This window comes from Sesamum indicum, linkage group LG6 (assembly GCF_026168435.1).
Source record: "Sesamum indicum cultivar Baizhima isolate 11 linkage group LG6, ASM2616843v1, whole genome shotgun sequence".
NCBI classification, from domain to species: domain Eukaryota; kingdom Viridiplantae; phylum Streptophyta; class Magnoliopsida; order Lamiales; family Pedaliaceae; genus Sesamum; species Sesamum indicum.
The window spans coordinates 24,034,995-24,049,082 of NC_142662.1; the positions used below are offsets into that span (position 1 = coordinate 24,034,995).

Here is a 14,088-nt window from a genome sequence, read left to right on the forward strand (position 1 = left end):
AAAGTTGATATCCCACTACTCTATAGTATAAATTTGTGATTTTTGTCGCAATTTACTTATAGGTGGATACTTATTGAATGATTTTCCTAAATTGTCGATTCACATTCTAATATAACGATATAATTATTACTTCTACGAGAATATTCAATAGTAATAATTAACAAAAAGACTTGGAGTAGATCACACGAATAATTCAAAGTAGTCCAAACACGCTTTTATTCAAATTCACGAAGGACAATCGGAACACAAGCGGCTGGTCGGGGACGACAAACCGTTGCTAAATCCGTAGCCACATAGATGCTCAAACTTCAAACCCATTATTATTCAAACCCAACTGTGATAACTGAGTGAATTTGGGGTACGATAATCATAAAATCAAATGGCTATGGGATCCACAAAGACAGCAATAATCTGAGGTGCCAAGAACTTTTCAGGGTTTGTGTACCCATCTTGACAATTCTTGTAAGTGACCTCTGCTACGCGAGCATAGTTGAGAAGTTGCTCCACTGTATCTTTGGGTACTGTAGACGTTTTGGTCACCCACTCTGTATTCAAATCCTTCCATCCGTCTTCAGCCAGTTCCATAAACTTATTCAGGGTTTCTTCTTTCGATACGCCATGTTGTTTCATGTAACAATCGACTGCCGTCAGCATTTGTCCGTCCTTGTTCTCACGCTTTATCACATGCAAATATATATTAGGAATTGGATAAGATTTCACCACAACAAAAATTATAGTTTTATTAGTTATGGCCTAAAATCGTGGTAGATAATTATTAACCATAACTAAATAAAAAATCCATGCAAAATTTTATCCACCATAAAAACTATTTTTGCCATGACTATGAGCCACAATAAATACTTTTGCCATGACAAATGCTTTAGATACACTCACAAACACCATGATCAACAATTTTTATGTGGTCATGGTCAATTTATAAAAAAATTATCCACTTTAATATAAAAAAATAAAAAGAATTTAAAAAATGAATAAAATTATAACTTTTAATCCACAAGAACATTTTGGTCAGTTCACCATAAAGAATAAACGAAAATCTAAAGGATTGGGCTAATTGTTAGATGAAAGTTAAAAAAATCAAGGGGATATTGGTAATTTTCAAATAACCATGGGGTATTCGTAATTATGTCAAATCTCAAGGAAAATCGTTGTAATTTACCCTAATTTTAACTATGCTTAAAATATTTATTATGGTTATAATTAATGTTTTGACCTTGCCTACAAAAACAACAACTATAAGTATTGTCGTAACTGCAATTAATTAGTATTCCTACGACATTTTTATTTTAGAGCATTGTAATTAACTATAACAAAACATTGGCAAAGTACTTACTTCATGGGTGCCCAAGTCCTCCACATATCGACCCATCTTCGCAGTAGCTATCAGAATTTCAGGCTCACTCATTAGCCAATCAATGATTTCTTCCGAGGCAGATTGCATGCCCGGAATCAGTGCTGTGAACATCACATAGATGCAGCTCGTGTACACTGTATTGGCGAAGTAGTCTTCAAATGTCGGCATTTGTCGTCCCATGAACCATTTCAGCTCTTTATTGTAAGCCCGACCAAGTTGTTTCACCTTCACATCACCAACATTTTTATGTATGTCAAGGGATTTATCATCGGACAAAATGAGAAAATTAAGAAACATTTAAACCTAATTTGGGCAATAATTTTCCTTATTGCAAGACGTAATCATTGTGTAAGAATTTGTCTTTAGAGGAATGTTTGGTCTATTAGTATTTTTATAAGGCGTAAACTGCAATTAATTCCTCGACATGGTATGATCCTTACCGCTTCCTTAGCATATGGAATTGCGAATGATTTTCCTTGTTTGATTGCTTCAACTTCGTAGTCATCATATATGCTCAGAATAAATTTGTAAACAATTTTCATGTAATCTGGGAGTCGGTCGATTTCATTAATATCCCACCTAAAATGAAAAAAAGATAGTTTTAATTTAATTATACTTACACCAATTTTAATGAGATGAAATTTAGCATTACGCTATATAGCAAATGAAATATTGAAACAGATGTGCTTTCAATTTCAACTGTTCATGAAGTGACATACCTTTCCAAAATCTCGGTGAAAAGGTCAGCTTCTTCAAGTGTAGCATAATTATCGTATGTATCGTCCATGATTGAAACCATTTGCATGCCTTTAGCAACCGCAACTCGAACGTAAGAGTATTGAGGTTCAAATCGGAATGCCATGCCCCAAAGATAACACTCCACCACTCTGTCTCTCGCATATGGCAGTTTTGACTTCAGGTCGAATTTGTCCCACCACCTATAAATGTGGAAAAAAAATATATATATAACAGACGATCAATAATCGTTACGCACCCGTAGTCAATGAGTATTTAATTATTACAACCGTTTATCTTAACTATTATAATTAAGTAGTTATGATTAAATATACATATACCTGCAGAGCTCATAGAGCTCTTTCTTGTACAAGTTCTGCAAGAAATTGAAATCCAATTTGGCTAATTTTAGGAGTCGATCATTCCTTGAGCTATCTTTTCCATACAAGGAAATGAAGTGGCGGGTCTCAATTCTTGGAACACCCCTATGAAGTGACTGCTCCAAAGCTCTCTTCACTTGCTCTTGAAGTGGAGACTCTAATTGTTGTACCATACATTTCAAGTGATGGGTCGTAAAACCGACAGCCTCTTCTAAGATGTCTTCCCCATGAACCCTCACCTGGGCTGCTTCGTACAAGCTCAGCAAGCCCTTAACATCACTGCTAAGGGTTTCTTTGAACTTGTTGTCTTTGTCCTTAAATTTGTCAAAAACTCCTGTTCAATTATTTCAAATATATTAAACGTTTTAACTTCTCTTACATGAATAAATCGAAATTCTACCCAGATCTGACTCGGTCGAACTTGAACCAATGATATAACATGTGCAATATGTTTATCGTGTGATTGGTGTACGGTGCAAAATTTTCCCATTAATAAAAGGTTGCCGAAATTATTCTTATCAAGATAAAAAAGGCATACCGCAAGAAACAAAATGGCGATGCTGCCTGAGCAGACGAAATTGAAGAGCAGTAGTGAATAGGTCATAGTCATTTTTGTCCTTAGAATGAAAACGGAAGATTTCTTGGAGTTGATCTTCAATCTCCCGATCAAAATGATATGCCACTCCCAAACGCTCAAGCGTGTCGATCAATATTAATTTGTCGGCAATTGTACTTGCAATAGCCATTAGCATGCTCCTTGCTTCTTCTTTCAGTTCTTCAATGGCTTCAGCGTACTTTTCTTGTACCTGCAAAGCCCATTAGAGTTGCAAGTAGCCTTGTAACGTTTTGACGTTTTGATTTTTTTTATTTTTTTTATCATCTTTTTAGAGTTGTAAAAGTTGTCGGAACAAATCATGTGCTCCTCGAGATGTTGGTATTTTTATCCAGAAGTTGCAAAAGAGTTCTCTAACGTAGTGACATTTCCCAATTTTGGTCCTTTTGGTGCCGATTTTTGTAAAAATTGCTGGAATAAATGATGTGCCATGTCATTTTTTTTAAATTGTACATCTGATTGGGAAAACTGAACCAATCATAACAACAACACAAAAATTCAAATGAACCACGTGAGGCTCATATGATTTATTCTGGCAATTTTGCAAAATTCGGCACCAAAATGATAAACATTTACAAAAATATTAAAAGATTACCAAACTATTTTACAATTTTAAAAGATAAAAGATAAAACTATCAGAATTACAGAATCAAAATATATTTTGAACCACACGTGTTTAAACAACGTTAACAAAAAATAATTGAACATCATGAAAAAGCCGACGATGTATACACACGGACAAACCTTATCGTCAAGGCAAAGTGAAGTGAAGGTGTCAGCCCACATGGTAGGGGCGAAACTCGCAATGGGTGGGCGGACATTCTTGGGGCAACTTGTAAGGGCATCAACATCGCCGGTGGCTACCATTCTTGTTGGGCAGATACTCGGAATTCAGAGCCTATAACCCTTTATATATATATCTTATATGTTTTGCTTTATGATTGTGCCAAGTATGAATGAACAATTCACGTATTTATAGTGATACCATTATCTCAATATATGCATCTGTCCGTTCCGAGGAAATTACTAAAAAAATTCTAATTTAAATAAAATTTGGTCGAATCAAATTAATAATAAAATAAATATGATATATTACACGATAAGTGTATTGTGAAATTCAACTAGGTTAGAATTTCTTAAAATTATCTCAGAGAGCCAAATTAAATAACTAAATAAATATATGAATATTAACAAATTTTACACATCATGTATATAGAGGAAAAAATGCAAACAATCCGATATTGCAAATAAGCAAATTATCTTCCTATGAATTCTTTTAGCAATTTATCCTCCTTTACTTTTTAAAATATAATAATTTATCACGCTGTGATTTTTTAAAATGAAACAATTTTACATTCCCAGATAGGAGAAGTAAATTGCATTATTTTAAAAAACACATAGGGATAAATTATTATTATATTATTTTTATTTTACATAGAGGAATAATTTACTCATTTGCAATATCACATGATTGTAAATTGTACAAAAACTAGTTTAAACTCCATAAACATGGAGAGGGAGAGAGGGATATGCATGCGGTCAACAATTATAAAATTATCCATAAAAGTCGACTACTATTGAATTATTTATAAGTGCACATGGTGCGTGTTGGGTTCTAATTGCCGTTCTTTGTATTATTTTAAGTTAATTAAGGACTCAAATTGCATGTTTTAATATTGGATCGTGTTTACACACTACAATAGAATATAGTATTAACGACAAAATATTAATTAATAATTTTAAAATTATCACAAAAAATATATGCTTCCCAAATGGTATGATTATGCATAAATTTCTCCCCAACAACAAAAAAAATAATAAGAATCACATCGAGAAGGCTCTATTATAGCCCTCCGATGACTAAGTTAGATATAGCATAAAGGAAAAATGCTTAAAGTCGTAAGAAATTTTAAGGATATAGCAAAAGTTGTACTCAGGACATAAAAAGTTTATTTTTGTAGATTTATCTAATTGTATGATTTGTTATGAACCATAAATTTAAAAATAATCAGATGGTCATCATGAGTTTTTACACAGTTGAATTTGGGTCTGACCAAGAACCAATCTGGACGACTTGAATAATGATATACGAATCTTGGCCTGTCCGTGATTCAACATACTGTTGGGAACATCAGATTTATATACGACCTTCAAGATATTACCCAACAATATAACTATTTTTTTTTTCTTATGTTACTTGTCTTTTTCTACATATATATAAGCATATTATATATCTATATTGTCTTTTTCAAGAACTACATGCATCACTCTATATACTTAATTTACTCTGATAATTGAAATCAGAGAAGAATAATGAACATGATTTCTAGCGCATTAGTGGGGTGATATGCATGCGGTCCAGTCCACAACTACCCTAAATCATGACAAAACAATATACTCAAAATTGATACCAAACACGTGTTTTGATTCTATTAAAAATAATTATTTTTATTTTTGGTACCATAATTATTGTGAGTGTTGTTTTTGATATCATAAAACACAAAAATACATTTTTTTGGTCCCAAGTTAACGGCTAAGACAATGTGCCTCGCACATGGGTGTTAACAACCATTACCTCCTATTCGCTGACGTGACTTTGACTTCAAATTCCATGTTTAATGGTACAAATTTTTTTTTTAAAAAAAGTATTTTTTGTACCATTAAAAAGAAAAAAAATATTTTTACCAACTTTGACACAAACTATAAGATTTTTTTTTATTTTTTACATATATAATAAAATAGCTCTAAAATTATAATTATTTGTATTTCAAAAAAATTTTAAGATACTTTTTACTATTTTTAAAATTAAATTATTATTTAGACTAAAAATATATTAATATTTGATAAAAAACTATAAAAAGTAAATGTATTTTTTGAGTAAAAGTATTAGATATATTTTCTTTTTATTAAATAATAAATTAATTTTTAAATTAAAATTATTTACATTCACGATAAATGTAGCAACTATTAATTTTTTTAAGATTGAATTTTTATTTTGTTTGAAAATATTTTAATAAACTTTGCCAATAAATTATAAAAAATTAAAATTTTATTTTTAAAAAACTAAAAAAATAAAAAAATATTTTAATATAAATAATAAAATAGTTTATAATTAATAAGTATTTATTTTAGATAAACTCTAGCATATTTCAATTATTTTTAAAATTAAATTATTATTTATTCTAAAAATATTTAATAAACTTTGACCGTAAAAAGTAATAAATAATTTTTCATTTTTTTCTACAATATAGAACAAATTTTAGGAGTAGCAAAAGTTGTACTCAAGACATAGAGAGTTCATATTTGTAGTAGTTGTACGATATCATATGAATCATAAATTTAAAATTAATAAGAAGGTCTTCCTGAGTTTATACACAGTTCGATCTGAGTTTGACCAAGACCAATGAAGACGATTCGGATAATGATATACAAATCTTGGTTTGTATGCAATTCAACATAGTGTTGGGAACATCTAATTTATGTACGACCTTTAGCAGATTACCCCACAATAGAATTATTTTTTTTTGTATTTTACTTGTCTTTTTCTACATATATATAAGCATATTATATATCTGTATTGTCTTTTTCTAGAACTACATGCATCACTATATATACTTAATTTATCCTGATAATTGAAATTAGAGAAAAATAATGAACATGATCTCCAGCGCATTAGTGGGTAATATGCATGGGGTCCAGTTCACAACTAACCTAAATCATGACAAAATTAAACAATATACTCAAAGTTGATACCAAACACGTTTTTTGATTCTATAAAAAAAGATTATTTTTATTTTTGATACCATAATTATCGAGAGTGTGGTTTTTGATATTATAAAACACAAACACACATCGTTTTGGTCCCAAGTTAACGGCAGAGACAATGTGCCTCGCACGTGGGTGTTAACGGCCATTATCTCTGTTAATAAAATGATGGCCCAAACCAATATGATTGGGCCTTGCTCACTGGATGGCTGAATCCACTAAGCCCATCCGCCCTCTATCCACCGACCCGGCCCATGGAAAGGTTTGACCCGGTGCTCTCACTACTTAAAACCTTTCCCCTCTTTTTCTAACCCTAATCCCCTATCAGCCGCTCTTTCTCCTCGTCTTCTTCTCCCACACGACCCTTCGGGTCTTCCCCGTTTCCTTTGTATTCTGTGCTCCTCCTTTCTCCGATAATGGCGGTTAATGAGCCATTAAGGTCATGCCTCTTTAAATGGCTGATCCTTGTTGGCTCTTGGTTAACGAAGTAACTACCTCTTCTCTCTTCCTCCTTTCTCTGAAAAACAAAGCCTTTGTGGTCAGACCTTTGTGGTTTCTGTTGACAGCCTTTGTGGCGGTTCCTTGGTGGATATTGGGTAACCTTTGTGGTTTACTAGCCTTTGTGGCTATTGTGAGATTCAAGCAACCGTGAGTAAGGTTGCGGCCTTCGGCCTTGCTAGGCCCTGGGTCTTAGGCCTCTGAGCCGAAAATTACTAAGGTGTTTATGTTCCCCATTCTGTAATTCCCCGGCTTATTTCTTGTATGTTTATTTCTGTTCTATAGGGTCCTTGTAATTTGCATTAGAAAAGCCTGTAATAATTTAAGTCTCTGTAATCGCTTATATTAAACTTGTGCCGGAGACCGATCCACTTGTAACAATCTCCTATTCGCTGATGGGACTTTGACTTCAAATACCATGTTTAATGGTACAAAAATTATAAAAAAAATATATATTTTTTGTACCATTAGAAGAAATTTTTGTTTTTTAACCAACTTTGACACAAACTATAAGATTTTTTTTTTATTTTTTACAAAAATAAAAATATTAGAAAAATTTTATTTTAATATATATAATAAAATAGTTCTAAAATTATAATTATTTGTATTTCAAATAATTTTTAAGATATTTTTTTTTCTATTTTAAAGTTAAATTATTATTTAGCCAAAAAAATATATTAATATTTGATCAAAAACTATAAAAAGTAAATTTTTTTTAGAAGTATTAGATATGTTTTCTTTTTATTAAATAATAAATTAATTTTTAAATTAAAATTATTTACATTCGCGATAAGTTGTAGCAACTATTAAATTTTTTAAGATTGAATTTTTATTTTGTTTGAAAATATTTTAATAAAAAAACTTTATTAATAAATTTTAATAACTTTATCTTATAATTTTAATAAATTATAAGAAATAAAAAATTATTTTTAAAAGAATTAAAAAATTAAAAAAAATTATTTGAATATAAATAATAAAATAGTTTATAATTAGTAATTATTTATTTTAGATAAACTCTAGCATATTTCAATTATTTTATCTAAAAATATTTTAATAAACTTTGACTGAAAAAAGTAAGAAATAATTTTTTTTTTCTACAATTTAGAGAAAAATTTTAGGAGTAGCAAAAGTTGTACTCAGGGCATAAAGAGTTCATATTTGTAGATTTATTTAGTTGTACGATTTCATATGAATCATAAATTTAAAAATAATCAGATGGTCATCATGAGTTTATACACAGTTCAATTTGAGTCTGACCAAGACAATCGGGACGACTTGGATAATGATATACAAATCTTGGTTTGTTTGCAATCTTGATTTGACAGGCTCTCATTATTTCAACCAATATCATATAACCGTCGGCACAGGTTCGTATGTGATATTTCTACACTGGCCAAGTGTATAGCAATCCCAGCAGAGGGCATCACATCGAACCTGACACCCCCACACAACGCTAGTGTGTAGCCGTCAGCATAGGATATTTTTCGCTACCCGAAATACCCCGGTACCCTTTGCTTTATGATACCTAGCTATATATTCATCTTTCTCGTATCATATATCATAATATCGTGACAGTGCACAGCTCATCATCAACCATATCACATCTTCATAAACCATTGAATATGCCCAGATTAGGTATGCCATCTTTTCATCTTAATACATCATTCATATTTTAATAACTCCATAATTGATCAACTCCGTTTGATACTCATCTCAGTGTATCATCTGCATATTGACAACTTTATAATTTGACTCCAGGTAATCATCAAATAGAAACGTGTTATAACAACTTCATCATTTATTTATATTCAACAACAAAATTGAAGTGTCTTATGATTAATCATATATATATATAGTATACTCAACCATAGTCACAACCAATAACGACCATTTCACAAGACAACCATATAATTCAACTAAACACACGACCAATTCTGATCAAGTTCACATATTGACAAGTAGATACATATATATATATATATCCAATTAACTATATTTATCTCACTTTCTCCAACTATTTAAATAGTAGAATGATGTGTACAGTTTTCAATGGTGTTTTTGTATCATTAACGAGTTATAAGACGTATAGCCAATGAATAAAAAATAATGTAGTTTCCTCATAAAGCATTAGATCATATTTGTACACCTCTCAATAATCCTTGAATATCCCATTCAATAAAATTTGAATTTGAATTCCGTTTTCTTTAATATAAAATAGAATTGATTATCTTTCCATCAATATATATCTTGATGTATTAAAATTGGTGCTTATATTTTAAAAGTTACCCTTACCGCCCCTAAATCCATACTCCTCACAGTATGAGCAACGCTCACTAATTAAATCATAACTTTAATTATAATCATTGACTTTAAAAACCGTTTTAGCATTATAAACTAGATATGATAAGCTTTTCAATGGTGTATGATTTGTATTTTGAATCATATTAATTTTATTAAAATTTGTCATCGTCATTCACTTGATTTTCTTTGACGGAGAGATCTGTAACATTATTTTATTTTATCTCAAACCAAAAATTGGTTGTCATAAGTTACCTAAAATATAATAATTATATCATACATTTAATTTGTATGCGACGTTCATTAATTAATTCATCAATTAGTCCTACTAATCCGCCCCATTGATAAATTAAAATGGTGATAATTACTGGTAGAATAGGATGTGTTTTTCCTTAATTATGATAATATATAAACTAATATATTTATTTTTTGAACTCAAGTTTAAGTTTTTTTCTGTAATTTTTCTTCAAATAATGAAGATGGTTATTATTTAATTATATGTATGAATAAAACTTATTTTTATTTTAATAATATTTCTTTCTATATCTTCATCTAATTATAAGTTTCTACAAATTATAAATTTTTCTGACAGAAATACAATTAATCAAGGCACCATTTTTGCATCAATTATTCAATGTATCTCTAGTATCATTTACAATCATACCAATTAAATTTATATATAATTAGTTATTCAAGTTTTAGTACAATCTGATTTAGTATACAACAGATTCAAATCTACTATTTTAAAATTCTCTAAAAAATTATATACTCTTCTAAAAATCACCATATTTTCATAATATAATTTCCTATATGTTCAGTTTGATTTTACCAAGGAATCATATGAATAGAACCAGTTTAATCCAAGTTAAAAGATTTTAAATACACTCTGTCTGATTTCATGCAGAATCAAAGCAACAGAATGTTTTCTTACTTTTACCCCTTAAAACGACTGAATCGGCTTCAGATCAAAATTATTTCAATTAAATTCATCTTTATTGATTTATCTTCCTCAATTTCAATTCAGACCCATGGACTTCGACACGAATTTAATCAAGTAAGATGAACAAAACTTACCTAATGAGCTGTAGAAATTATTTGATCTAGATCCAAAATTTCCTCCTCCTCTCTTCTCTCCTCTTCTCTTTTCTTCTCTTCTCCTCTTTCTCTCTTCTCTCTCATCACTGTCTCTCTCTCTTGTCTTTTCTTCTATGTTTCAACATCCTTTTATATATATATATATTGGAAAATTGGCCCAGGACCAAATTCGATAGATCCAAGCCTACAACTCTAACCCACCACTTGGAAGGCTTGATCCGACCCACCAACCCGATCGACCCATTATATCACTACAAGAAAAACAGGTATCAGAGACGGAAATTTCAATCTCTGAAAGTCGGATTTCCACAAATTAGCGACTAGAAAAAACCGTCGCCAAAGTCCGTGGCTGAAAGCCCCGTGGCTAAATTATTAGCGACGAAAATATTCAGTCTCTGATTCTGAGACGGAAAATTCCGTAGCTAATTCCGTTGACAAAGGAGAAGAAAGTTGAAGTGTAATCCGTCTCTGATTTCCATAGGCAATCCGTCTCTGATTCCGTCGATAAATAAAAGAACTTTCCGTCTCTAATCCGTCTCTAAAGGTAAAGTATTTGTTTGCTATTTTCCGTCTCTAATTCCGTCTCTAAAATGGAGAAAATGTTCCGTCTCTAAAACATTACAAATTTCCGTCTCTAATCCGTCTCTATTTCTGCCTCTAATTTTTCAAATTTTTCGTCTCAAATCCGTCTCTAATTTTTTTTGGTTTTTTTTAATATATTTTTTAATTTTTGTACCCAAATTAATATCCTGGTCATTATATCATCAAATACATTCCATCAATACCAAAATTTAAATTTCCCAAACAAGAACAACAAATATTAACAAAAAAGATACTCATAATACAACACCACTAATATAATTAATGTCATCATCCAAATCTATCCAATAATATAAATGTCTGCACTCACAAGTCAACAAACATAAGTCAAAGTACAACCGAAAGCAACATACACTAAGTCATAAACAACAAAGAGAAAAAAATAAACTAATTATCTTTCCTGGAATGTTGTTGCTCCTGCTGTCCAGACCCACCAGGAAATTGATGGTTTGTGTATCCCACATCTTGAATTAGTTTTCGAACTAATTCTTGTAGGTCTGCCTCCCTCTTCCGAGCCTCTTCCTCCCTCTTTCGAGCTTCTTCAAGAGCATTTTCAAAAAACTTTCTATTTTCTTCTTCCCGTCTTGAAAAATCCTCCACAGCTTTTGTTAACTCATTAATCTTTTGGTCAGATGCTTTAACAGTAGAACTAACTGAATTTGAACTTGTAGATGAGGAGCTACATCCAAATCCATATAAGCGTCCTTTAGAAGGAACAAGAAAGGCTTTTGCATGCACATCCATGGGGGAAGATTATATACAGCAATAATAACAGGCCAACAATTGTAAGGAGTACTAGAATTCCCAAATGGACTGAAACCATCTATGCATAACCCAAGGCGCACATTTCGTGCATCTGAGGCAAATGATGGATGAGTGCGATCGAAATGTTTCCATGCCTCTCCATGAGATGGATGTGCCATACTTTCTTGGCTCGAAGGATTATTTGCATGCCATGTCATGTGCTCACAGGTGTAGTTAGATGCATATAGCCTTTTCATCCTAGGTATCAAAGGCAAATAACGCAACACCTTGAAAGCTACTTTTTTCCGTGATCCTGCCTTGATTGGCTTGTATCGAGGATGATAACATATAGGGCATTCTTGAAGGCCATTGTTCTCTTTGTAATACAATATGCAATTGTTTACACAAGAATCAATTTTTTCGTAACCTAGACCAAGTTTACCTAGGTGTTTTTTGGTCGTGTAAAAGTTATCTAGCAACTTTTCATCTTCAGGCAGCATGCTTTTGATTGTTGACACAAGTCGATCATAGCAAGCTTCAGGTAAATTGTACTCTGATTTGATACTTAATAGTTGGGCCACAGCAGAGAGTTTTGTGTGATTTTTGCAGCCATCCCATAATGGTTCGTCAGCATCTTTTAATAAGTTAAAAAACTTTTGTGCTTCTGGATTAGGCAGTTGTTCAGCACACGTGAAGTTTGAGCTGAACTCATGGCCTATTGCATCCATCACCATTGTTCTATAACGAGACGTTTCTACCCGAGGAGCGGTTGAAGAACCCCCCACATCATCTCTTGTGTTCACGGATTCACCATGTGCGTACCAGATATTATAACCCCGAGTAAATCCATTTTTTACTATGTGTAAATGCGTATCACTTTGATTCAAAAATCTTGTGTTGCCGCATTTAGAGCATGGACATTTGATTTGTTCATTATTCAGAAATCGTGGGTTATGAAAGGCAAAGTTCAAGAACTCCTGATCAACCCTTGTTACGAATTCATCTAAAAGAAACCCATTATCATCCAAACGCCTCCACATCCAACTACGGTCAATATTCATTATTCTGCAATTTTTAGATAAAGGAGGCAAGATGAATTAACCATTATTTTGAAGATCAAGATTTTTTTTCTACTAATAAAGAAATAGGAATAAATGATCTCATATTAGGCCTAATTATAACATTTAAATAGTTCACTAAAATCATTCTCCCACTAAATGTAATCACAAGCAATCCTTCGTGATTATCTCTATTTGAAAGCATCATAATTCAATATTTGAAATTGTTGATATAAGATACATAAAACTTTAGTTTTTGAATTATAATACTGATACTATTTTTAGAAAGGATCTTTTGCACAGAGATAATAGTTGGAAGATAAATAAGTTTGAAAAATATATGTCAATTAACAATAATAAGGTACAAACTGTACAATGTAGGCTTAATGACATAAGAAATGTTTCAAATCTTTCAGATATGCATGTCTAATGTGAAGAATGCACCCCATAAAAGTTAACGAGAGAAGAGAGCTTGAACTATATATAATTTTTGGGAGGGCAAGATCAGCTGTGATGCTTTATATAATTGACAGATTGCTCCAATGGTCTAATGTGCAAATCCCACATGTGCATATCTACATCTACTTTATATTTCCACAAAACTCTGTAGCCTTTCATATTTATAAAATAATTACTTGCAAAGTATAAGAGACATGCAGGCATTTACCTACTGAGCAAAAGAACAACAATTACACAAGAACAACAAAAGAACAACAATTGCAGAAATTGCAGAAATTGCAGAAATTGACTAGAATTTCCCAGAAATTGCAGAAATTTTCCAAAAATTCCAGAAATTACAACATTACATACAACATTAGATGCTCAATTTTTCAGAAATTTTGCTAAAAATAAGATGCTAAAAACACACCCAAACCCAAAAAAAAAAGAAGAATAAGTAAAATGCAACAAAGAAATAAGAATTACCTGGAG

General features: G+C 31.4%; 2 protein-coding genes across 2 annotated transcripts; both read right to left on the reverse strand.

Annotated features, from left to right (window-relative positions):
* Positions 1 to 176: 176 nt before the first annotated feature.
* Positions 177 to 4,056, reverse strand: LOC148787923 (gamma-cadinene synthase-like). Its single transcript, XM_088881930.1, has 7 exons — positions 3,845 to 4,056; positions 3,026 to 3,293; positions 2,449 to 2,821; positions 2,092 to 2,310; positions 1,813 to 1,951; positions 1,352 to 1,597; positions 177 to 675 (listed from the first exon to the last, which is right to left on the reverse strand). The coding sequence occupies exons 1-7, from the start codon at positions 3,965 to 3,967 to the stop codon at positions 376 to 378; spliced, it is 1,668 nt and encodes a 555-aa protein (XP_088738056.1). The 5' UTR covers positions 3,968 to 4,056; the 3' UTR covers positions 177 to 375.
* Positions 4,057 to 11,589: 7,533 nt separating this feature from the next.
* LOC148787924 (uncharacterized) lies at positions 11,590 to 13,161 on the reverse strand. Its single transcript, XM_088881439.1, has one exon. The coding sequence runs from the start codon at positions 13,159 to 13,161 to the stop codon at positions 11,965 to 11,967; it is 1,197 nt and encodes a 398-aa protein (XP_088737565.1). The 3' UTR covers positions 11,590 to 11,964.
* Between the last annotated feature and the right edge of the window lie 927 nt (positions 13,162 to 14,088).

Coding starts and splice junctions, on each gene's coding strand:
- LOC148787923 (XM_088881930.1), bottom strand. CDS start 3,967: ATGGTAGCCACCGGCGATGTTGATGCCCTTACAAGTTGCCCCAAGAAT. Junction 1,952..2,091: donor TTCACCGAGATTTTGGAAAG/GTATGTCACTTC, acceptor TTTTCATTTTAG/GTGGGATATTAATGAAATCG. Junction 1,598..1,812: donor TTCCATATGCTAAGGAAGCG/GTAAGGATCATA, acceptor GGTGATGTGAAG/GTGAAACAACTTGGTCGGGC.
- LOC148787924 (XM_088881439.1), bottom strand. CDS start 13,161: ATGAATATTGACCGTAGTTGGATGTGGAGGCGTTTGGATGATAATGGG.